The sequence below is a fragment of the Trichoplusia ni genome, chromosome 22, assembly GCF_003590095.1.
Source record: "Trichoplusia ni isolate ovarian cell line Hi5 chromosome 22, tn1, whole genome shotgun sequence".
Taxonomy (NCBI): domain Eukaryota; kingdom Metazoa; phylum Arthropoda; class Insecta; order Lepidoptera; family Noctuidae; genus Trichoplusia; species Trichoplusia ni.
This window is the reverse complement of record NC_039499.1, coordinates 2,135,215-2,161,918: the sequence shown is the minus strand read 5'-3', so window position 1 is coordinate 2,161,918 and position 26,704 is coordinate 2,135,215. Positions and strand designations below refer to the sequence as shown.

The 26,704-nt window shown below is 35.2% G+C and overlaps 3 protein-coding genes across 4 annotated transcripts; 2 read left to right on the top strand and 1 right to left on the bottom strand.

The window, feature by feature from the left end:
* The first annotated feature begins 779 nt into the window (after window positions 1-779).
* Window positions 780-2,766, top strand: LOC113504564. Its single transcript, XM_026886928.1, has 2 exons — window positions 780-1,378; window positions 1,575-2,766. The coding sequence occupies exons 1-2, from the start codon at window positions 1,052-1,054 to the stop codon at window positions 2,079-2,081; spliced, it is 834 nt and encodes a 277-aa protein (XP_026742729.1). The 5' UTR covers window positions 780-1,051; the 3' UTR covers window positions 2,082-2,766.
* A 953-nt stretch (window positions 2,767-3,719) lies between these two features.
* Window positions 3,720-7,132, top strand: LOC113504563 (alpha-L-fucosidase-like). 2 transcript variants are annotated; one of them, XM_026886926.1, is made up of 7 exons: window positions 3,720-4,158; window positions 4,732-4,979; window positions 5,067-5,211; window positions 5,305-5,771; window positions 5,887-6,027; window positions 6,205-6,566; window positions 7,022-7,132. In XM_026886926.1, the coding sequence occupies exons 2-7, from the start codon at window positions 4,733-4,735 to the stop codon at window positions 7,115-7,117; spliced, it is 1,458 nt and encodes a 485-aa protein (XP_026742727.1). In that variant the 5' UTR covers window positions 3,720-4,158; window position 4,732; the 3' UTR covers window positions 7,118-7,132. The 2 variants fall into 2 exon arrangements, with proteins under 2 accessions (XP_026742727.1, XP_026742726.1); XM_026886925.1 differs by lacking the exon at window positions 3,720-4,158 and having other exon boundaries at window positions 4,562-4,979.
* Window positions 7,133-7,542: 410 nt separating this feature from the next.
* On the bottom strand, window positions 7,543-25,213 carry LOC113504654 (TBC1 domain family member 9). Its single transcript, XM_026887074.1, has 19 exons — window positions 25,170-25,213; window positions 24,918-25,084; window positions 24,197-24,364; window positions 23,209-23,305; window positions 22,172-22,435; window positions 20,367-20,631; window positions 18,543-18,748; window positions 17,693-17,825; window positions 17,179-17,458; window positions 16,678-16,871; window positions 16,004-16,198; window positions 15,576-15,725; window positions 14,938-15,126; window positions 14,330-14,509; window positions 13,765-13,973; window positions 13,468-13,586; window positions 12,666-12,884; window positions 11,917-12,026; window positions 7,543-11,560 (listed from the first exon to the last, which is right to left on the bottom strand). The coding sequence occupies exons 1-19, from the start codon at window positions 25,211-25,213 to the stop codon at window positions 11,336-11,338; spliced, it is 3,414 nt and encodes a 1,137-aa protein (XP_026742875.1). The 3' UTR covers window positions 7,543-11,335.
* Between the last annotated feature and the right edge of the window lie 1,491 nt (window positions 25,214-26,704).

Genomic DNA, 26,704 nt, shown 5'->3' with positions numbered 1-26,704 from the left:
AGGGAAATTATAAAACTGTCTTGGAAGCCTCGACGAAATAAGTCTTAATAGGAGGAGATTACCTGCCTTTTTAAGTACCTAAAGAAATAGACTACTGAAAAGTCAACACAATCGGCTTTTAGTCTAACCGAATACAGCTAAGTACCAGTGTTTTTGAAGGAGCGACTACCTATCTAACTTCCTCAACCCTGAAACCTAGTAACCTGGCAACACGATACCCCATGTTTAGACTGGCTGTCAGACTTTCATGCTTCTGACTACCTGTAACGACTATAAAAGGTGTATGATAACAGCCGTGACCCATAATTTAACGTGCCTTCTGAAACACGAAGGAACTCCATGACCAAGTTAATCACCCATCTACGGACCAACCGCATCAAACGTAGCTTAACCTGTGATCGATTTACTTATACAGTTATAGCTTAGCCACGATACATAGGTCAACATATAAAGTACCCGAAGATTGCTATCTTTATGTTGTTGATTTCGATTCCCGCATTTGACAAAAAATTTAATATTCGCGAGCTTTAAAAGCCGTCATTGAGTAGAATAACAACTACAAAATAACATGAATTATAATTTTCATAGTATTATTTATTTACATTATACACTTATTTTAACTAGCATTAGTAAAGGGTAGACGTTAAAGAAAAGATTACTCAATACATACTCAATAATTTAAACTCAGTACGAATCGTTTTTGATACTGGCAGCCCCACTGGTTCTTGCGTTGAATGTTTGAATTGTTTGATAATAACAATGCAAAGGCAAATAATTAGCAAATCAAAAAAGCCGGAAGGGTAAAAGAAATTTATAAAGCTTAACATGCAATGTATCTGAAAATATAAGGTACAGACATACGATTTGCTTGGCGTATACAAAACGCATTGACGTTTCTATTTGTCACTTTTGTTTGTCAGTAGACTGTCCCCTCTTATTCCTCCGACTGAAGAACCGACTTTGGTATTCAGTTTAGCAAATAATCGAACGATTTGTTGCAAAAACCTAAGTAAATTTATTTTAATTCTTACGACGTTATACAAATCGGGCGATGGAGTGGTCGAAAGAGAGAACATTGAAGTTGATCGAGTTGTTACAAGTGAATGCTAGTTTATGGAATCCTTCTTTGTGTGAAACAAGGAGAGACAAACAAAAGCGGCGTGAAGAATTACGTTTGATATCGAATATTTTGGGTATTTCTATACCAGACGCTACAAAGAAGATACAGCATCTTCGTACACAGTATAACAGAGAATCAGCTCGGGAAGCCAGGGCCTATGCTGAGGAACCAAACGATAGATATGTTAGCAATTGGTACGCCTTCGAGTATTTGCACTTCTTGAAAGAGTCCAGCAAACCTTACAAAGTATTGCACATGGTTAGTAAATTGTAAACTGAACTGCATACCAATAAGTCTACATAATTTTTTTTTTATTTAATAAAGCAATAATATTGGAAGTATTGTCATCTGTAGACTTAGACTTTAAATCATTTTTAATCTTTCCTTTTTAGCCCTACAATAAATAAATGTTCATATACCTACTACAATTAATATTTTAATATTGTAATTTCAGGAGGACAGTCAAGAGGGAGATGGATTGTCATCACAATCAGACAATTCTACAAGTAATTGCAGAGTAAGCAGCCACTCACCACCTCACAAAATTCCCAGAATGGAATCTACACCCATCAAACCTGGAAATGTATATCCTTTATTGCGACCAAGAGATGAGTTCGCTGTATTTGGAGAATACATCGCAAATGAGTTACGATCATTGAAGGGCGAAAAAAATCTGCTTGTCGCTAAGAAGAAAATACAAGATGCTATATTTGATGTTAAAATGAGTATGATACGGGAAACAAAAATGGAGCAAGGTGTGTGCACTGTGTTTACAAGTACAAGCCAGCCACAAAATGCTACTATACATGATGGCAAGATATATGCAACACCAGCACTGGCTACTACTGAAGTCACTATAGAGCATTTGTCGGAGCCACGCACTCCACCACCACCAGAAATTAATGAAATTATGATTAATGGTTCATGCCATTACACAAATTTTAAAGTGGATGCACAATAACAGTGTCATCCACTTCCCAATCAGGAAGTGGAGAAAAACAAAAGCTATACCATTGCAAATCCATAATAGACACACATGGACATTATAAAAACTGCTTTTGAGATTTTTTATGAATTTTTTGCAAAGACTTAAAAACTGTTAAATGTAACTATCATGATAAATGGACAGAGTGTGAAAATTTAGTGTATTAAATGTAATATTGGTGACCTGACTGCCAGAAAAGACCATATGTGCCTCAGAAGTCTATTATGTAGTCTAACCCCATGGCATGCTGGACACTTTTTATGGGGTCAATGGACTGTGGAATTCTCAAACATTTGTAGTATAAAGAAAGGAAATTTATCATTGGCTTTAAGATTACTGCCATAAGTCAATAAGTCAAGTATTATTTATTAGAATACTTTTAGTATTTAAGGATCTAGTCATCTACTTTTCATTACAATAATATGTAAAAGCTAAATATAGTATCTAAGTTAGAATGTTTTACAATTTTTGTAGGTGTAAGAATGAACCAATAGTCTCTTGTATGTCCATAACCAAAAAAAATAAAGTTCTGCAATCATGGCAAATATAATTGGTTATAAACACAACTTACAAGTGACAAATAATCAGCACTCATGACCTGAAATGGCTGACTTGCGAAATGTCCGTTTTGTAGCTAAATAGAACTTATGTTGATCTGCCATCAAAAGTTTCAATTACTAGGTAGGTATGGGTGTAATTATTAAGCCGATTTTCGAGAAGACAACTGTTAATTTAACAAAGATTATTAGACTGATGATCATGTGAATTAACTTGATATACCAACAATTTTTTGATGTATTCTGTATGTATTTACATGTATTATGTAAAGTATCTTAGAATCAGTTTTATTTTCATATTAGAGTATTATAGAGAATAGAATCTTCGATCTCATGCGATGTTTGTTTGTAAGTGTAAATAATTAAAAATAAAATGTGCGTAAAATACAGTTTTAAATCTATTTACTTGCTATTTTTCACGTGCTAGTTAATTACGGTAAGTACTCATGATTGGCCTAGCCTTTTCCCAATTACGGTAATTACTCATGGTAATAATATTATGCAAAAAGGACGTTGATAACTAAGTGATCAGCTAAACCATGTGGTTGTAAATATGAACCAAAATGTATTTAGGTATTGCTTTACAATTTTATTAGCCTCTAAATCCCTGCTTTACAAATGTTCCATGCCAGTATAATTAATAAAACATAACGAGTTATACGTCCTACGGCTACCAACCATATTATGTGTATCTTACATTACAACCTTTTTCGTTGTTAAAAACATCGATCAAGTCAATTCGTGTCGTGTCAAACGAATAAACATTATGGCTTTATTACTACGGAAAAGGTAACAATAGTCTCACTGTATTTAAATCATTCACCAAATGAATCCTAGCAAGGTCTAATTTTAATTAAAAAACATGCCTAAGCAGAAATATAGAAAAGCTGTAAATAGGTAGATACTGGTAAAGGGTAACAGCACTGCACGGATCCTTTAGCCTAGTGGTTGAGGTCATCACGCTAAACCCACGCTACGTGTCGCAGTTTCGATCCTTACGACAAACACTTGTGCGTTCCATGAATGCTTGTTCTGAGCCTGGGTGCGTTGCAAGTCTTTAATGTTTGTGAAAAACACAGGCGGAATAGGCTTATATCTCATCGTGATAGCTAGGTAGTTGAAATTTTTACGGTTAAGAGGTTGTATTTCTGTTGTCACTATAACAATAAAAATAGTGAATATATTTTTAGAGGTCGATTAATTGCAACGACCATGTATTTTCCCCTTGCGTTTGTTTTATAGGGTAACCTACTATTAGCTATAGCGCAATTTACTAAACAAATCACTAGGTAAATTGCGACCTATTTGATAACAAAGTTCCATACTCTATTTGTTCGTGGATCGTGTTCATAAAAACACTCAGTTTACTTATTATTCAGTACCCGTTGTTCATCGGCCAGGAACGCTAGTACCTATTATACGAGATCACTTTAAATTAAAAATAACGATTAAGTGGGAGAACAAAGAAAATGTATTGAGTTCCAGCATTATTAAAGGTCTGTATTTTTTTATTTTGCATATTTTACGTCGGTCCAAAATCATTTTGGGTAATCAGTTCAAAATATCAAGCTGTAGGTAAATGCTGTTATTATTTAACGTCGATTTATTTTAATGATGAAGGTGTCTTTCAATATTTTCGTTCTACGAAATTAATTATATATATCCCAGTTGTTCAAAGTTCGCTTTCCTCGAAATGATTTACCTACCTTTTTTATTTGTTATCATCCAAACCATGGCTACAAGTATACGAAATTATGACGCGTTGATCACTTTGTTATGACTGGTAATAACTTATATTATAATTACAAATTTATTGCAGAGCCTTTTTAAATTCTGATATTATTTAATAATTAAAAACTATTGTCTGTTACCTTAGGTATACTTAGTGCAAACGGTGAAACCCGTGAAACAAACAAACTATGAAGTTTGATACATTGATTCAACAATCGTATCTGTGCCTCTGTCAGTGTCAGGTCAGGGGTCATCCAAGCGGGTCAAAATTAGAAAATAAGTTTGATTTGACAGCCGGTATCTAATATTTACGTTTATCAATAATTGTTTATTTACAGAATGTTGAAATTACTAATACTCTCGGTGTTTATTTGCTTAGCAAATGCTAGTATAAGAGCAAATACGGTTGTTAATAATTTTGAAAATGAAGTTCGTCAAAATAAGCGGTATAAGCCGATTTGGAGCGATCTGGATACTAGGCCGTTGCCCGAATGGTACGATAAAGCCAAAATAGGCATATTCATACATTGGGGCGTTTTCTCCGTACCTAGTTTCGGCTCTGAATGGTTCTGGATAAACTGGAAAGGTACCTGTATATTTTTTGTAATATTGCAGCTGCCTTGCAACGGTATTTTTTTTTTAAATATTGTTTTTAATATGTATTTTTTTCTAGCGAGTAAGAATAACAAAAAGTACATAGATTTCATGAAAAACAACTACCCGCCTGGCTTCACGTATCAGGAGTTTGCTCCTATGTTTACAGCTGAATTCTTTGATCCCACAGCTTGGGCTCAGCTATTTGCTAAATCTGGAGCTAAGTATGCAAACTTTTTATTTTTATTAAAGGAATTGAATAACCACAAATATTATTTCATAAGAAAATATTAAAAGAAGGATGAATCTATTTTCAGATATGTTGTCCTAACAAGTAAACATCATGAAGGCTTCACTTTATTCCCATCAAACCGCTCATTCAGCTGGAATGCAGTAGATGTCGGTCCTGGGAGAGATTTAGTTGGAGAGCTTGCAGACGCAGTGCGAAGCCAAAATTTGAAGTTTGGTGTCTACCATTCATTATTTGAGTGGTTCAACCCAATTTATTTAGAAGACAAAAGATCCAAGTTCGCTACTCGGACTTATACAGAGACAAAGCTATGGCCAGATATAAGACAGCTAATAAATAAGTATAAACCGTCAGTGCTTTGGTCTGATGGTGACTGGGAAGCTCATGATGATTATTGGAGGTCAACAGACTTGCTAGCTTGGTTATATAATGATAGTCCAGTGAAGGATGAGATAGTAGTCAATGATAGATGGGGCATTGACATCCCAGGCAAGCACGGGGACTTCTACAACTACCAAGATAGGTACAATCCAGGTTTGTGTCATGATATCAATTAAATGTTGATATCGTTCATAAAAATCAGATTTAGCTCCTTAAAATTATAATATAAGTAAGAATGACAATTAATTATTTTAATTATTAATTTTAGGTAAACTGCTCAAACACAAATGGGAAAATGCATTTACAGTTGACTCAAAATCATGGGGTTACAGAAGGCAAATGTCCATTAATGAAGTATTTACTATAAATCAAATTTTGAATCAAGTTGTATCAACAGTCAGCTGTGGAGGTAAGCAATTATTTTAAAGATTACTACTTGTAAAGTATGGGAATGTCACTGATTCATTACTACTCCGCTGAAATACACTAAACCTCCCTACCTATACACCTTGAATAAATTTAAGTACATATTTGAAATCAAATTTTAGACCTTTCGCATCCATGTTATAATTATTTCAATTTCTAGGTAACGTCCTTATTAACATAGGCCCTACAAAAGAAGGTACAATAATCCCTGTATTCCAAGAACGCCTCTTAGCGCTAGGCGAGTGGCTCTCAATCAACGGCGAAGCGATATACGGCAGCTCACCATGGCACTCCCAAAACGACACTATCAATCCTAAAGTATGGTACACTTGTACGAAGACCGACTACAATGCTTCTCACCCTACCGCAGTGCCCTCAAAAGCTGATAGAGTAACGGCAATCTATGCTGTTATGCTCAAGTGGCCACAGAACAGCGTTCTAAACCTTGCAGACGTTACTGCATACTTACACAGTGGCACTTATAAAGTCGAGATGTTGGGAAATGAAGGACAGTACTTAAACGTAAGTATTAGGTTAAGGTGTCATTAACACTTTGATTGTCTTTATCTGGTGATGTTGAAGTTTCTTATCTTATTTATTCTCTAGTCTGTTTATTTGATTAATTAATACCTAAGACATTTATCGTTGTTTTTACAAGCTTGTCAAAAGTTCATGTATAATGTCTAAGGTCCAAATTCGATTCTTTTATATACATATACTTGAAAAACAACTAAAAACTTACTAACCAGTGTGATGCTAGAGAGTTAGCTACCATTTCTTCCCCGCAACAAGAGAATGTGGCGAATCGGGGTGCTGTTCATTTTGTTTTGACCTTAAAAAGTACAAATAGAAGACTAATTTGGATCCTAAATCTAAAAAGCAATTATATACATATAAAGATGCTATTCTTATCAATATCGATATCTTGCCAATAATCGTAAAACCATCCGTAACTTAAACATTGTTTTTTTTTTCAGTGGAACATAACTAACGGACAAGTTCAGATACAACTGCCAGACAAAGCTACTGTTGTTTCCCAGCATGCTTGGACATTGCGATTTAATACCAAATAAAATTTTGCAGTACAATGTTTTGTTTCAACCTATTCAGCTTATTTATTTATTTATTTATATTAATATTTCTCGAGAAATAAAAGTATATGAGGCTACATTTTGTAACATCTTTAAATCCATACTTCGAAAATAAAGAATTGAATTTGCTTTATAATTTTACTAAGTAGTAATCTTGAATACTTATAGATGTTTTATATTAAAATACCTAACAGGTCACCTAATATATCAATACTGGGGTCATACTATTTACTATTGATGGTATGTCTATGGTTGAGGTCACCACGCCAAACCAATAGTTGACATTCATGAATAACTTAAAATAACAACACAATATAGCCAAAAACAACGCAAAAATAGTCACTTAAACAATGAGTTTAATCGTTTGTCCAAGTTTAGTAGGCAGGAATAATAAATAAAATAACACATGAACGTCAAACAAGTATATTCAATTAAACTTGTATAATATTCAGATATAGCTACTTATATGGACATGGTTAATCTTAACAAATAAAAAGACATGAAAAAATATAAGTTTGTGCTTGATAGTAGTTACACTATAGTTCATGAAGACGAGAATAGTAAAAAAGTATATTGTACGCAAGATAGATATACACAAAAAGAAATTACATATACATTTCGTGATCTTACGTAGTATTGACATTGCATTCTGCGAAGAAATGTGGGATAAGTATTGAGACAATACATAATACAATAAGAGAATAAAAACGGATGCAAAAAAGTTTAGCTTCTTCATACACTGACTACTATAGGCAACCAAGATATCGGCTACAAGACAACCAAAATAATGACTATCCTACACGTCAACCAAGAATCTGGTTTCCTTAGTTCATGAAGAAGCTATACCAGTTCCAGAAATATGCATTCATAACTATGTTTTTTCATGATATAGCGGCTTACTAGGTTACCTACAATACCTAGTATTTATACATTGGACCGCTAATTAATGTCAATGTTCACTATACAAAGTAAAGGCATTTTATATTAAACCTCTATGCGTAACAATTGAGTTCGTTTAACATTTATGTATTGTCAAAAGCCGTACAATCTCTTACAGAAGCGAGAAGCTATATTTCTGCTTTAAATCTAAACTAAGAATGAAAAACATCCTAGGGACGGTCTTCTCCCTTTTGCAATCGAATGTACCTAAAAGCCTATATGAATGTATCTAGTATTCGTTTGTATATGGTTTTGGGATACTGTGGCGTACAAAAATAAATATGACCATTTTACACTTTGTCTATAAGCACATAAGGTTCTTATTCGTCTATACTTATACAAGAATAATATACGTGTATATTTTATAATCTGCTTACATTGTTTATTAAGCCATATAGTAAAGTCTATTTTATAACGTATTTATTTATAAAAAAAGCATATTTGCCACGTGTCAATAAAGGCGCTATTTAAAAAAGGTAATATGTGTGATAGCCCTCTTAGTTAGGTAAAACAGCCGAACGATGACGCGTGGTTTTATAAAAATATGATTTTACACATACGTTAAAACAGTGACATTATTTTTGGTATATATTTTTGTACATATACTTAAGGCAAAACTATTGCCATTTTTTTTAAACTATACTTATTATGGCCTAATTTGTTGCAAAATATATTATTATTGCTTTTATCTGTTTTATACAAGCACTACATCTCAAGCACCATAAGGAGGCTATACAAGATAACTGAGGTCTTAACTAAATCCATAATAGGCACTGTTATATACATATGTTATATACTAGAGAAGTTCATATAATTAAAAGATACAGGGTGAGTCTGTGTATGGTACGACTGAATCAGCGAAAAATATGTCCTTTAAATTTTAAAACATGTGCTATAAAAAATTAAACAGCATTGATTCGAGATATTTGTTTAAATTTCCTATAGCACATGTTTTAAAATTTATATTGAAATCATATTTTTCGCCTCGCAAACAGTAACAAAAACACCCTGTATGAATATTTATTTTTGCTTTACAAGCTTATGAAAAATAACTTATTGGAAGCGGATACATATCTAAAGGAATAGTAATAAGATTAGTCCTATACATATGATATTATACAGAAAATGCCATTTTGTACTAAATCTAGTGTTAGTAATATATTAGAATATCTCTGTTTATATAAACAGTGGAGTAGGTACGAAGGGTAATTATATTGTTTACGATAATTACAGACTAACTAACAAATAATATGGCTATGTTTACCGAAATTAGGTCTTTCAATACGCGAGGCGACGCATCCGAATACCCGCCGAACTTGGGGTCCAACGACAAGTTCCCATTAACGATACTCAATTTTATAAGACTTCTGCTTGGAGTCTTAAGCTGGGTTTCCACTAAAGATGTGTAAAGTGCCCTGGAGACAGTCAAATTGTTTGTCAAACAACTACGTGTTTGTCGAGTATGACGAAAATCTTTGCATTACATAATTGTTTATCGTAGTTTAATAGTATATTTAAACCATTCTCGACTCCATCGTCTTCTTATGTCTTGACACACGGTGTCAATACCAAAAATGCGCCAATCTACTAGAAAATTAACAAATTTGTTTGCTATTTGGTTTGATCAAGCAAATTTGGTACTTAACGAGTTACGTGTTTGAAAAGCACCAACAAAATCGCTGCATGTAACTCGCCCTGGATAGAATAGCTTCGGTAGAAACGGTTTAGCAGACATCCTCGCACGAGACATTTCCATTGCACCTCTCTGATGGAAACGCAGGCCAAGGTCTTTGGGTATCAGATACTTGCGTTGCGACGTATATGGTTAGACCATGATATACTCAATATGACAAAACGAAAAGGAGAAGTATCGTTGATTACCGATTTTTCTTATATGAAGTTGTTTTTAATTAAATTTTTGATTAATATATGTGGCCGTAACGCAAGTTTATTTGCTCTTTAAGTTGATTACTTGGTTAAGTGCAGGTCTTAATCGTTTTGACAAAAATCTCTTGATTTCTTTTACGCTCTTATATCTCCAGTAACGCTACAAAATACACCATTTTTTTCTAGTAATATATTAAGCTTTTGTTTTGACACACCCTTTATTCATTTAAATCCTTGAATAGATATTTCTTTATAGAAACATCTCTTTGACGTTATAGGTTATAGAAAAGCCTTTACTGGATAATCAAAACAGAATGTTAACATTGGAATGTAAGATTCTTGAACATTTTAATTATATGTACATCAAAACTAAATGTTTTAAGGGACAATATATATGCCATCGCTACATTGGTCTTTGGAAGTAATGCACCCTTTTTATACCCTAAAAAAGGTCTAAAATCATGGCTAAGTCTCTTTTAACATTTGGTGTTTTCTAGACTTGTTATAACTTAATTTACAATACTTAAAAAATATATAAAAGTAACAGAAATTTTTAGGTCATAATTTCGTTCACTACACTTAAATATATGCACACGAATGATGATGATACGAAGCGGTTGTTTGGAAATGGCAAATCCAAACTCGAATTATTTTTGTTAAAAACATTTTGGGTTTCAGTGCCAACAAAATCGACGCGTGCCTTGAGTCCTTACAGCTACCAATTCATTGAAACTTCCTAAATACATTTTGTGTATATAATAGATAGTTCGACAATGAGAATTTTTAAATAATTACATAACAGGTCAATAAAAAAATACAACATAATTTTGAAAGCAGACATTGCACAAGATTATTAAGAACATTAGCCATGTATAGATACCAAATATTTTTAGACGAATACTTAACCGTCATCAGAATTAAGTTCACTGTTTCAAAACGTCTTAAAATGAAGTAGCGGCTGAGATTAGCTCGAATACATAAATGTTGGTGTAATTTAGTTAGTTCCTCTAATTATTTATTTAATGACAGTTGACTCATGCGGCGGGCTTCCGAGTTGAATCGCGACCCCGCCGAAGTGTCAGCTCATGATTGATACCGGCAAATACCCGTGAGAAAACCATAATTTAATAATTATTATCATAATATAGTTAGTAATCCAATTCAATCAAAACTTGAAATGATGTTAGTACAGTGTAATTCTCTTTAAACGAGTTTGATTGGTTATTAAACGCTTCTTAATTACAAGCAACATCTATGAACAGACCCTTTTAAATTGCGTCAATCAATTTAGAACCTTACTATAACACAATAAGACCGTACCTTGAAAAGCAGGGCTTACATACTTATACCAAGCAGCCCGGCTATCTCCATCAGCTATGAAACTGACTGCAGCCTGTCCCTCTGTCTTAGCGCTTCTAACTGAGGTAGTATTGATATCTTCTCGTTGAAAAACTCTTCGAGGGGAGGTTGAGCTAGCATTGTCGCTAGGAATTGTTCAAGTGTTATAGACCATATACCGTCTTGTTCAATTTCTTTGGATGGAGAAGGTTTCTGGGAGTCCTGTTCCGAGTCCGTCGCGTTTCCATTAGGATCCAATTGCTGGAAAGTGATTTAAATTGGTTGGTAGGTTGACTGGAAGATATTGCTATTAGCGTTAAGACCGCCATTTTGCCCTAACACTGTATGTTTAAGAATCACTGCTGTAATTCCATGGTGTACAATAATAAAGAATATTCTAATCCAATATAATCTAAGTTTGATAGAAAGCAAGTTGTAGATGTATAACATAAGAGATCTTATTCGGTATCGAATATTACCTGGCTATGGAATCATCAATCAATTTGCGAATTTTGAAAATTGTTTTAGGATAAGATTGAATGCGTTTAGAAAATATTCCCTGAGTAGTAACAGGTCGCAAACTATCGTAAATGTATTTGAATGAAATTATTATTTACCTGTGCTTCAGGTTGCTTGGCGGCAGCAGCTAAGAACAAACTATCCTGTGAGATTTCACGATCGAGTTGAGGACGGTGATTCCATTCACCAAGTTGTAATAGCAGTGTACCTGTGCGAGAAAAGGAGGGATAACAGTTAGTGACGTAGTATAGAGGTCGCTGTTACTGTTTCATTAATTAATTATAATATCGGAATGAATTTAAACTGCGTGATTTTGAGAAGTCTGTAGTTGTGGTTGCTGTCTCATCGCGCTACGAAAATAGAAAATGAGAGAGTGCACATTTATTTTTATGCTATCCACGTTAAAGCTAAGAAGTTTTTGCCTACTACGCGGGGATTTCACAAATATTCAAGTTACATGCACAATGGTTCCCCTAGTTTCCCTTATCGGCGACGTGTTGCGTTATGAGCTGCCAGTTACACTATAACAATAATATTGGTGTGATACCCTGGTATAGTTACCGGCACGGATTTTGAGCGCTTGGTGGAAGAGTGGGGATCGCTTTGTGCATCGTAAAATAAAACTCCTATCAATTTTGCGTGTTCGTCGTCTTGAGGTGCATGCAACTACAGCAAAGAACGAATTTCAACCAATCACAAGTGACGCGCTGCGGGACAATCACTGCACTGTAGTCCACCCCGCGTCTGACTTCATACCGTAAAAGGGTAAAAAGTCAATCAGTTGTGCGCAGGTGAAAGGTCAGCGCTCAAGATCCGTGCCGGTAAGTATATGGTGGCGTAGTGTTACCTGCCAGCACGACGGCCTCGTAGACCGGCGGGCGCGGCTGCGTGAGGTCGTGCAGCACGGCCAGCAGCTGCAGGAAGTGCGCGCGGGGCAGCGGCGGCGCGGCGGCGGGCGCGCCCGGCCCCGCGCCCCCCGCGCCCGGCGTGCTGGCGCCGCTGCCCGCGCCCGCCGCGCCGCCCAGCGCACACGCGCGCACGCTGTGTGCGCTGCAGCCGCACAAACCTGCACCACATGACAAAGAATTACTCCCACATTATACTGAATCCTCATGTCATAGGAAGATTGAAAGACATGAAAGAATGCCAGTTATCCGAGAATGACGTCAGGGATAGAGCAAAGTGGAGAAGAAAAATTTGGAAAGCTGACCCCACCACTATGTGGAACATGTAGCTGGGAAAAGAGAGAGATGTCATAGAGGACTTTATCTCATCTCATCACATCTATGTCTCCTGTATAAAGAAGCATATACTTGGAACTATCATTCGTGGATCTCAGAAATTCTACAGTCTTTGATCACACAATTGCCCATCCTAAAGAATCAACTCACGCGACGTTGTGAGTAGTGGATTCAGCTTGGTGAACAACACCATACTTGCTATTCATGCAATAACCTCAGTCAAATAATAGTCTAACAAAGCATTTTTTAAAATAGTGGTTGAAAACCTTAGTAGAAGAGATGCATTTAAGAGGAAAAATCATTAAACCAAATTACCAACAAAAAATCTAGTTAAAATTAGTTCTAGGTGAAAAGATAGTTATTATTTATTATAAATCAGTGGATAATTTAACTCCACCAACTGTTTACCTGTCTGACTATTTTCAGAATCACTTTTATCCAATAGTGCACCATCGCCGCACCCTTCACTGATTGACCTTTGTAAAGACGACGGCAATGGCTCGGGTGTCACGGGATCCTCGTCTACACTATAAAATGGGAGAAAACAAGTGTTATAAAAATACTAGTTACTGACTACTCCAACATTCGTACGAGCATATGATTTTACCCGTGTATGGAAGTCTCATTAAATATTTTACTATTTGTAAACGGCAAGAACACTACTTGTCTAATAATCTAAAAAAATAATAGTCTAATAGAACGAACCTGTCAAAGAACGATATAGCATCAGCTGCGAGCTCTTCCCCTGTGTCAGTGAAGTGTGTTGGCCTTAGATCCCTTGAAGCTAGTAGCGGCGGTGAGTGGGCGGCGTATAGAGCGCGAAGTCTTCTGGCGGCGTCCGCGCGGCAACACAGTCCGAGAGCTACGCTCAGGCCGCGGGCGCTCACCATGCCATCATCGTCGTAGTCCATCAGCTGATAAATGGGACATTTCTTATATTTTATAGAACTTTTCGAATTAGGTTTCAAAATTTATGTTAAAGATATAGACAGGACTGGAGTAGACTGTATATACGCAGCACGAAGATTTTTTATAAATACATACATATCTGATGAACCACTTGAAATGATATCTTTAAGTGTTTCATCAGATTAGATGCCGTAATGCGTCTGCCCCTATTCAGAAGACGGATTGCATGAGTTAATAAAATAAGATTTCAATGTGGATTTTTGTATATATTTTTTTTGAATTTGGAACACATCTCTACCGTAGTCATATAAAGGAACATCTAAGGAATTAGGCTTATTAGTATATTAAAAATAAAACTTACCTTAAACATCCTAGCAGTGATTGCCTCAGCAAAGTCTCCCTTCGCCCAGGGCGACAGCGCCGAGTACAAAGTCTTAAACTGTGTGAAGTCTAACCTATACGCTTCATAAGGGGCTTCTAACCTCTCACAAGGCACGCGCTTAGCCCATAGAAGCTCTTCACGGATGGCACTTAATAACTCCTGAAAATATTTTACATGTTTAGTAAGGTTTATATACTTCGTTCGAAACTTGTCTAGTCATTTTTAAGGTTTGGAAAAACGGAATTAAAGCATAAAGGAATTTTTTTTAGGAAGAATAAAGCATTAAGGAAGTTTCTTTTATTTATTTACAGTTGTGTACATAATGCTCCAAATACTAAATTACTAGCCTGAAGCCAAATGTTGCTAAAACAACTGTCTGCCAGGAATCCATGCTGCTTAATTTTTTTAGTCAAATATCCTCTACCACTGAGAGACAGCGTGCTGCTAGGGAGCATGATGGGCCGTTTCTTCTCTCACAGCAAAAGCAATTAGGCGGTGATGGGTGGGCGCAACTGGGTGCTGTCCAATGTAATCTGACCTTCAAAAAGTGCTACTTAGTAGCCTAATTTGAATGAGAGTTCACTGACCTGAAGTTCATTTAACTCCAGCAGTTTATCTTGCTGTAACGCTCGAAGCGTGTTCCTTTCGAGGCTGTCTTCCAGCTGCCTGACGACCCTCAGGCGATGCTTCAGTCTTAAACGTTCAATATTCTCGCTTGACACGTTACTACCATATGAACGGTAGGATTGGTATATTAAGTCTTGGATTTTTATAGTCTGCAAAGGGAATAATACAATTTTGTGATAAGCATAAGTATGCATGGCAAGACTGCTAGGTAAGCAAAAATGAGTATTCAAGGAACAGACGGCTACCTCACACTGTTCTAAGCGAACGATTCTCTCTTAAGGATTACACGACATATATCCAGTATATTAATACCTGTTTTTTTATTTCGTTGGAATCAGAAGACGCAGTACTCAAAGTAAATAAAGCTAATATTATAAAGAGGTCTAATTTGTGATCTTATTTTTACCTACTACTAAACTGATTTTGAAAATTATTACATCAGTAGAAACGTGTCTATACATTAATACGTATAATATTGCCTGACGATTTACTTGCCTGACCTTTACCGAAGATAGGGACCATTGCCCCAGTTGGGTAATATAAAGAAGATGATAGGCGGTGAAATGACTAAAAATAAAATAGAATTTGTCATATTTACCTTGTCAGCAGTCCTAGGCTCAGTGGACAAGGCCATAGCCTCCTCATTGTAAATGCCCTGGAGGTAGTCGTTCAGCACTTGCATGGCCTGACCGTCTTCCGTACATTTGAGCAGCTTCTCACGGTTTATATCCAGTATTGTTAATGTTACCTGTCGATAAAAAGAAAATTGTGGTGAAAGTTTAGGTGTCGTATAAACTCAAATGAGGGGTACATTTTTCTCTTTTTAAGACATTAAAAAAGTAAAAAGACACGTGATGACATTAAAATTGTATGTTTCTGTATTGGATATGGTCTGTTTTTATTTCGCCGTAAATAAGTTTTCATAGTAAATAAGACATTACACGCATGTTATTCTTAACCCAAAACCTTGAAATTGCGTGAAACGTAACTTTTAAAACTAAAAAACAAGTCTTAACAAACACAAACCTGGAAGATAACTTTAGCACCGTCATAGAAGAAGCAGTCCATAACATTGACGGCGCACTCGTAGGGCATGACGCTGATGAAGAGCGTCAGGAACCAGGAGAGGGAGATCATCTTCATCATGCCGAGCTCGTCTAACTTTGCGTGGAGCTCCGGAAGGTGGACTTCGGTTAACTCTTCTAAAACGCCTTGGTCTACCTGTGGTGAGAATTTTAATATAGTACTAGCTGTTGCCCGCGACTTCGTCCGCGTGGTTAGAAGAAATTGCGACTATAACTTGAGATTTAAACTATCCTATCTCTCAAGTTGGATCGAACTGCACATGGCGTGCGAATTTTATTATAATCGGTTAAGTGGTTTAGGAGTCCATTGAGGACAAACATTGTGAAACGAGATTTATATATATTAAGATTTGGATTCTGAGGAAAAAATGTAGTGGCGCCACTGTTGCAATAGTCGTGCTTTAACTAGTTTTCATATAATTCCCACGGTTTCAAAAGTCGTCAAGTCTAAACTGGTTACTTTGGCTAACTGACTTACGCAAGTTAGATTAAACGGTGTATCAACAAACAATTTAGTTTTTTAAGCTGCATTTCGAAATATTTCCTCAGTTACAAGCACACCCCAAGTAAATGAAAATCTTTTTGGAAAATAAAATACAAGTATATAAAACTTACCAAAGCCCCAACAACTCTTGTATTATAATAATCAGGTAACAACGTCTCGCATATGGTCGCTAGGAGCCAGAAGGCCTGTTCTTCTGGACAATATATCAGTAATACTGACGCTACTATGTTCATCGCTTGGCAGTAACCGATCGTTGGATTCTTCAATGCGTACGCGCATAAAACGCGACGGAGTGCTGAGATACCTATGGCAAAAAAGTTCATGGTGCGAATAAGGTTTGTTAATAACTATATTTAAAAAGTGATAAACATTTATGCGCAAAATAGATTAAAAGCAAGTAGATCGTGTTTGACTAGAAAAGAAAGACTGGTATCTACTCAAGAATACATATTAGAAATGCTAAGTAATGTTTGTAATTATTAGGATTATTGTGACAGTATACACAAGCTTAATTCTTGTAAGAATTTTGATATCCGTACACAAAAAAAATGTTGCTTGCTCAGGGGACATCTAGACTCGTAAAAAATTATTACTATAGGCAAATAACTTACCAACATCATTCTGGAATGCTCGATGTTCTGGTAAAGACCGATGCAAGTCTCTTTCAATCTCATCATTCGCTTGGTTCTTAGATGACAAGGCTTCATTGACCAACCGTTCATACAAGCCCTTGTTCTGTGCCTTCTGAAGTATAGACCCTGAGAAGACGCTCCATAGCTCTCCACGAAGTAACTCCGGTATACCGTTCACGACTAATTCGCTGCCTTCCGTCGTCTGGTACATACTGACGCCGCGACCCACTTCCGCCATATGATCTTCCCATTGTTTCTCCTAAGAAATTAGAGTAATCGTTGATGGTATTTAAAATGCTATGCAAATACTTGAGACTTACTTTTTCAACTAACAAATCAATTGTAGATACGGGACGTTTTCAGTCGGTCATGGAGGAGCATATAATTTTTTAAATAGCTGTTTTTTATTAAGCGACTTATAAGATCATGTAAGTTATATTTCGAATAATTTACTCTTTTATAATACAGAGAAAAAAGACGATTTAAAAATTACCTTTTTCTGTTGTATCTGTTTGATGGGCGAAGTCTGGTGCGTCCTGAATAACGTCATGAGAGGAGGCTGTGGAGTCCAGCCCTCGACTTCAGATTGCGCCAACACCTTACTCGCCTTTTCCCTGTACACATCACTGCATATTCACGGATTTGGATTAGTACACGGTAATATGGACCTTAAGTGTAAGTCCCAAAGTCGAAAACCGATGTTAGCGATGACAGCAGCCGGATCATGCTGAGTTAGTTGAAACTGTTAAAGGAAAATTTTAAGAAAACAGCACAAAGCTAATTAAATTAAAAACTATTATCTATTTTATCGCAGGTGCAGCGCCGCGACAGAAACAAGATGGAATATGAGTAAGAGAACATGATTATGATTAAATAGCGACCGTATTATATAATTAAACAACTGCGAATAACCCAATATTAAATTATTATGTTTTCTTAGTTATTTCGTTCGCAGAATTTTACGAATGGACAAAAATCACATTCATTTGGCCTTTCCACTAAACTTGCTGATGTCCAAAACAGAGAAAAATATAAAGCCGTTACGTAGCACTCACTAACATTGGAAAAAAACATTTGTAACAAAGAATCCGTTGGCATGCAACGACCTAAACAGGCAGGCAAATAATAATACAAAGTAGACATTATTGGCAAAATAATAAAGGAAAGATAAAGCATATTTGTAGATAGAGACATATGCCTGCTGTATTTTAAAAAGCAAATAGGTGCAATGAGAGACCTTCAATAAAATTTCTCCCTTTCAAGTCAATGACAGATTCGTGAGAACAAAAAAGGTAACCAGATTAACATCGGCGATTAAATCTATGACCCAGATCGATACTTACTTTGGCAACTTAGCAAGGAGCTCCGAAATCTTATGCACCAAGAAGTCCCGATCCGATATATTCCCAAATAGGAAGCTTGTATGATGAGCTGTGGTGATGAGGATGCTGCCAGTGTCAGCTGATGAGCTGGCTGTGCCGCCCGAGTCGGCGCGTTCTACTTGGTGGACGTTACGGAGCGGGATTGTCAGACGGACTAGGTTACGGACCTGGAGGAAAATTGTGTATTAATTAAAGAGAAGAATTAACAACCGCATGCGAAGAAAAAGAAAATTGAGTGAAAGGTTCGATGTGTGTGTTACTAATGTGGCAGCGCCAGTCAGTTTTCATTAAAAAGCTTAATTATTATGAATATCATTTATAAATCAAAATAAGTACGAAAGACTCTCCCAAAAGAGTCTCTAAAAACATCAGTTTTTAATTGTCATTCTAATTTTAAAATAGGTACGTCTTTAAAATAATAATTCGTTACCGCAGTATCATTCAAAGCATCCGTCAACTTTTACTCCTTTACAACACACCATTAAAAGATAAACCTAGTAACTCTACCAAGTGCAATGAAAACATAAGTCTAAAACAAACATAAAAACTAACCGCGATAATGAGAACAACAAAGGTTACGTAAACTCGTTCGATTCGTTAGTCACGAAACACATGATAACAATGAACATCTATTAAATTACTTACTTACTTTGAATATAAACATTTAAAAGGTACATGTTCAATAACTTGTATAAATAAAACATCCTGTACATGAATGTTCCTTTTTCCCCTAAAAATAAGGTGTAACCAAAAAGCTGTAGCGATTTCTATGAAATTAGGTACTGAGATACTGAGATAGCTCGGCTTAACACATAGGATTCTTTTGAAAGACTGCTTTAAAGACGGTAATGTTTGAGTGAAACCAAAGCAACAGTTAGAAGACCATAAACATGTTATATTGTAGTTACAATATTTTTTTAACCGTAAATTCCTGAACATTTACGAACTGAGCATTAAGACTAACAGCTAAGTGCATCGTACTACAATAATTATTTGTACAAATTCCTTTATCAGAAACAGTCAATAAGGAAATTTATCTTCGCTAGGATGTAATACAACCTTCATACTATTTCTGCTTACACCTTAATACGGATCTTCTATTCTATTTCCTATCAAAATGATTTATTAAAAGTAAACTGAAGTGGTAACAGCTATCAATGTCATAGTATAATTAATTACCACAAATCAACCTTATGACTGAGTCATTAAGACGATATTTGCTTGTAAAAGCATTGAAATAAGTCAATAACAAATTTCATAATAATGCGATTGTATTTATGACCTATTTATAATTGTTTATTTGCAGAATGGAGCATTGTCTGGTGTTGTAATCTTTCATTACCTATATTTGTTGTTTTGCGATAACATTATTTAAGTTTTATTATTTGAAAAATATTTTGACACACAATCCTTTTACATACAGTTACATATAAACAGTGAATATCATTAAATATAAAAAATATACCTTAGCTAAATTCAGTTATTTCAAAAAAGCACTCTTATCAATTAACTTCAAGACGTGTTGTAATTAAAAAAAAAATATGGCATTAAAAGTAAAAATTTACGCCACCGGTTCCGCTGTCATTTCACAAATTCGCATAAGGTCCAATCTAGTAACTAGGCAACCCAGAAAATTTGCACGTGAGTAAATGAGATATATTTGAAACCCTAGTTCACATAAATACTTAGACCTTTGTTTAGTCCTAGCTACCGCATTAGGTTAAGTAACCTGTAATGGTAGATTAGTGTGATAATTAAATAAATAAATAAATAAATATTACTTACCCGACTATCAAAACAAAGGAAGTTCTGCGACAGGTATAACCTCCCCCAATTATGTCGTTTATTATAAGGAGTCCATAAGGTACATTCTTCGGAACCATCAAGCTTCTCATTTTGTGGCAATCTGAACCTTAAGGTGAACAGATTAGACTGTTTCCTCGCGTCCAAGTCTCGTTTTAAGAAGGATGGTTTCTTTGGCACGTTTTTACTGAGTTTCGTTAAGAGATCTTTGTCAGTGTGGAATGGTCCTGATTTATCGTCGATTAGTCTGAAAAGATATGATGCATGTTAAAAAAAACGACACTCGCACTAAAAAGTTTCACCTTTGAGTCGCATTCAAATCATAATATTTGTGCATGTGCTTTGAATGGTTCGAGTCTGTCACTTCCAGAAATAGAGTAAACATTTTAGGATCATACAAATACTTGTCCTACACGGGAGTAAACCCCTGACACTTCGTCCATGTTGGCGATTGGCGTGTTGACCAACACTACATGGTTATTCGTGCGGTTTTTTTTTATATATAACGATTACTTATGCTATGAGTATATAGTATATCAATGTTTCTCTTTGTTTTCAATGGGTCCTGTCAATGTATAACAATTTATGTCATATGCTGACTGAGCGACCCTTTTAATTTGGGTCATAATGGGTCAAAATTGGGTCATCATTTTGTACCTATATTAAAATGCCTATAGTAAATAGTTTAGTTTAAACAAAGAACGCATTTAGAAAAGCTGCATTGCTTGCAATCCAATTCGCAATATTGCGCATGTTATAATAATTATAATTAATCCATATCATTGATATACGAACAATTTTATATACAAAAATAGCCAAAACAGAAAGCTGTCATGATTGTATCACATATTATTATATTTATTATGCTATCATAACAGATAACAGCTGATTCATAAACAGTTGGTATTGGTTTAGGAGATTTCGTTCGTTCGTAGTGATTGTGGTCTAATTATATTTTAGCGCATCTGTTGTTTTGAGTTTTCCAAGGTTATACAATCGCTTTACAAACACAAATTTATATATAAAACACCCATTTTATTCAATTTTGGATATATTTATTGATTTTACAGTATGTTGGTACGTTGTACGTTCAGTTTAAACAAAAGTGTAATGTTTTCAGTTAAGAATGAGAACGAAATGATACTCTTCACATATTTTGGAATGAAAAGATTTCCCTTCCGAAAATACCTCTTCCTACAGACAATTATTTGACTTCAAATGAAAGAATCCTATACAAAATGTGACTAAACGTCCACAATTGTCTTTAAGAGTGACGTATGTATAGAAAACCACTTATCACGTCGTTAGACTCATTTAGACGTACTTAAGTATACGATAACATACATTATGTGGCACATTAGTCTCCTGTGAATCTGTGGTTATTGCAGTGACGTAACTGCTTTTGTTTTTAGACCAGTCGGTTTCATCTTATCTTGCTTAGGTTTCAGAAGCTGTATAAACCAACTCTAGAGATTTATTTCGTAATACATATCATCTTACAGTATATTATTGTACTAACTGTCTCGGCTTGAAGATAACAATGGACGTAACAAACTGAGAACCTCCTTTTTTCTGAAGTCGGTTAAAAATGCTTGATACGCCCACTACCTGCTATAAGACTACAACTGCACTGCAATGCTGCAGTAAGCACTGGTATTAGTAATTACCCTTATGGTTACTAATAACCTTTTTTTAGAAAAGTTTTAATCTATTTTTGATTGGCATGGTTCCCCTAAAATAATATTACTTCAACTGTAGAAGAAAAAAAATAATGACAAAAAACTTACTGTTTCATAGTTATATTTGCCAACTGCTGCATCAACGCAAAAGTTTCGCTTTTCTTCAAAAACAACGTGAAGTAATGTTCCCCATCTCTGGTGACCACTTTGATGGAATCAGGAAACAGAAGACTGTTGGTTTTCGCTAACTCCGTGACGTCAGCCCATCTGATTTTGATCAGCGTTTTACGTCCAAATATGTAGGAATAGAAGCACATGTAATGGACCGAGAGATACATCCATCCTTGACGCGGCATCTTACCTTTCCAATAACTATTAAAAAAAAAAAAAAAAAATTATGTTTAAAATGGGTGAGGATAGGACGGAATGACCTTGAGTATACTGGTCCTACGTGGCTGATAATTTAGTTTTACGACTAAGGGTGAGCTGAGATTTTAGTTCAAGAAACTATTCAATCAACAAACCTCTTTTAAGACCTAAATAAGTTAATCTTATAATTCAAATGACTAACAAAGGCATGAATTATAAATTACACAGTTTAATGTAAGGGGACTTTCGCGTCTGCAAACAAATGACTTATGCTGAAAATCTGTAAAGCTACGGCTTAGCTTTGCGTGCATAAGTTTAATAAAATGTATCACTCCGTCTTTGTCCACAGCGGTCGATGAGAACCGCCCGATAATGGACGCGTGAATCATCCTCAAAACACATGCGCTATTGAAATTGAGATGGTAACTACAATTACTATTGAAGGTTAATTTAATATTAACCTGAGTTTTACACACAGACAGGTCACCTTAATAGTTTTTGTCTAATTGTATTCCGATTATTTAGACTCAAAGAACGAATTTAAGTTTTCCGGTAGGAAAATGAACAATCCACAAAGCGGCGTATCGTTTCGATAGTCCTCATCCTAGATCTAACTGGAGTTCTGGAGTTCAACAACACTCATGGTGATCTGCGCGACTCCGGTGGGGCACAGGTCTAGCCTGCTCGAAGAGCTCATAGTAAGCGCGTAAGGAGATTTTTGGCAAAATCCAAGTGTTAAATGTTATACAATTAAAATTAGTTAAATATTCACTTACCTACAAGAGTAGTAACAAACGAGCTTCTCATCTTTCGGCATGCGAAACCGTTCATGGAATTCATAGTCAACATTCTTGTATGTGACTGTATCTTCATCTAAAACAATTTGAATTATTAAACACACATGCATATACCAAGTAAACCCCGAGACGCGAATGTAATCGTTGCTCGAGTAACTCGTCTCGCGCAGTTGTCTCGGGAGTGACGAGACGAGCCAGCAACAAAAGCTATATCTACAATTAATATAAGTGTCAGGCATGGACTCGGTAATCAAAGAAAAAAATTGAATTCCATGAGTCAGACCTGTGCTTGTTACACCATTTGATTCATGTAGTTGACCTGATGACATTTGAGGCGAATTTTATAAGGTCAAGGAAAGTTATTCTTACTTATATTAACACGCTATTATGTTTTAGCAATTCCAATGAATGTTTTAATTTAGCAACTAGTTCGAAGAATTATTAGAAGTAACAATATATCTTACAGATCAGATAATAACAGTTATCTTTTGCAAAGTACCAATCTATAAAAAACATCCGGCTAACATTATTGTCATTTGTTCATCATTTGCACAATCTAATCTATCCTTTTTATATGCAATGAAGTTGCAACATAAATACAATAACAATGAATAATAATATCTGCCTATAAATGTACTACTGCTAATACAAAGGCCTATGCAATAAACAATAACACAATTCTCATAAAAATAAAGTATAATCCTTACAGGTCAATCAATCAGCGGCGTGGAAAGTCCAGAGATGGGTGACAATTAATTTCAAAATGGGCTCCACCATGTTTGGGATCGCCATTTGTACATCTTGGACAATTGTTTAAGGTTTTTTGTGTGGCTATCTAGGTGAGAATGTCCGATATGCAGTCTCTCCTTGGAAATTACTAGTACTTAATGTGTTTATGCATCTGACTATGCAGGAAGCTCAACCTATCATAATTGATGAAGGTATGTAGATGATATAATTAGATTACCTTCAGTAAAGTTCTCTTGTTCAGTAGCGATGATAGAATTAATCTTGCAGCACACAAATTCAGTCACTTCTTCCTCTGTGTCAAATGAATGTAATGTCGGACTAACATTGTCAAACAACCATTGCCAGTCCTGGCGTATTTCTGGCTCAGTTAGTGCTGTTGATATCACTGTAATATTGGAATCTTGTTAGATTTTATTGTTACTTATAGATTGTCTTGTTTAAATTGTTAGTAGAGCATAATGCAGTGAAGGCATCGCACCATACTTAGAGGGTACATTGCTACTGGTTTCAATGTGGTATCTATGACGCCCAATCTCAAAAAAGAATACTTTTCAATTACCACATGTGTTGGAATTTACATGCCAAATGAAATGAGATTTTATAAAATTTTATCTACTCCTCAGCAGCTCTTTAAAGACAATCTTGGATCCGTTACTGGAGATAACATACTTCAAAAATAAGTGGTATAATTAAATGTTTGATATAATAGGACTATGATTTAATTAAGAATGCAGTTGGTATCAAACTGCAGTTTTATAAAATTTTGTCCAACAATCAATAACAGTAGTTACATTGTTTATAAACACTAACATCAATACATCATATTTATCAACAAACCATTTCCCTGTATTAAAAATTCATATAACTCTTGATACTCATGTTATTTCCTTTTACAAGTGGATAAAATCGATTAGAAACAGTTCATAATTATACTTTACCGTAATATACTTCTGAATTAGGTGTCTGATGCAAAATCCTGTAGGGCGCTGGTTTAGTATCTCGTACGCTATCTATAGTACCCACAAGAAGCGCGGAGAACCCTTTAGATTTCCCATGCCCTTTTCTCCTTTGAAGGACGAAGTACAACGTAGTTTCGTCAGTGTCCCTAAAGTTAGTGCGAAATTAATAACAATAGTCATTTCACAATCAAATTAAATAAAAAGATAAGCGGCCATCGTAAACATAATTACCAGAGCGCAGTTTTCAGGAAAATTTCTTGAGGTTTAACCCACATTTCGAAATTCTATTAAAGCACACTTCAAATTATTAACTAGTTTTCACTATTTTCGATCATCATTAGTTCGATCGGAATATTTTTTTTTGAAAACAGAAATTTCAACAAGGACACACAAACAACAAATGTCTTTTGACACTTTGGCTTTTTTATTTATAATGACATTTGACCGTCTTTGGACTATTGGACGAGCTAAGAATTTCATTTTTCTGATATTAAAATTTCTGATGACTTAAATATTGCTGTTTATTGAAAGCATTGACAAAGAAAAAGGGTGAGAGTAAAAAAAAACAGACCTTTTTGTGAGGTTCGCCATTCGAATCTTGTCAGATTTGCGTTTTTCCGAGGAACTTATACGTTTTTCTCAATTAGTTGCAAATTAAAGTATTTTAAACGTGTGGTGAATATATGAGAATGGGAAGTTAATAGCCATTAGCCCATCGTGCCTTAGAAGTTTATAAGGTAACGTCGCGCGTCGTCGGATTCTACATATCTTAACTTTGCAAATATAATTAATTAAGAAAATGTTTTCCATTATAATCAAATAAAAAAAAATGTTTTACTTCTATCTACAAATTACCAATAAAACGTAGCTTCGTTAAACATTGCTTTTTATTTCTTCGCCAACCCTTTACCCTACCTACTAGCTTCCTTTAGTTTTAAAATTAATTATATCATTATAGAATATTTGACAAGAAACTTAATGATGGTGTTCTGCTTCTTTTTCGGCAATTTTTCTTTGTGAATCTGCCCAATTCTTCTTGCTAGATTCGGAATTAACTACTCTATGTATTTTATAGAAAGCATAGAATGCAACACTAGCACCTACAGGGTAATACATCCAGATCCAATTGTTCTTCATGTAAAAAAATAGAGGAAACTGAGCGATTTTAGCTGAGAATGTATACGGGAACTTCATGTGTCGACCAGACTTCCTTAAAAACAACCTTTTATTAATAAAACACTGTTAGAATAAATAACAGATCCATGCAACTCTATGTAACTCTGACTTAATAGCTGTACAGCTATGCAAGGCTTTTGACGAAAAACTTAAAATTATATTACCCTGCAGTATATCCATTTTCTCGACTCTTCCTTTCCAATTGATCGTAAAATTCTATCAAAGTTTTAGGTTTCACCATTATTACGCACGTTCGTTGAAATTCAGATTAACAGACGTTTATGAAATCTTGTCAATATTGACGTTAATCTTCAAAAATATTAGGGAACGGGAATAATGGATTTAAAGTGACGGCGACGCCGTACAAAAATTTGTTTATTCTTCAACATTCAAACTTTTACAGTTAATAGAGACCTCCTTTTACGTGATTTGTTAGGAGGTATCCTTTGTTAGGAGGTTCCGCACTTCAATAAATCAGTGAATATGGTAAAAGTTTATACAAAGAACAACTATTACACCAAGCAATTTAATATGGGACACTCTCAATTTCGTAACAAGAAAAGTTTGTATTATTTATACTATAATATACT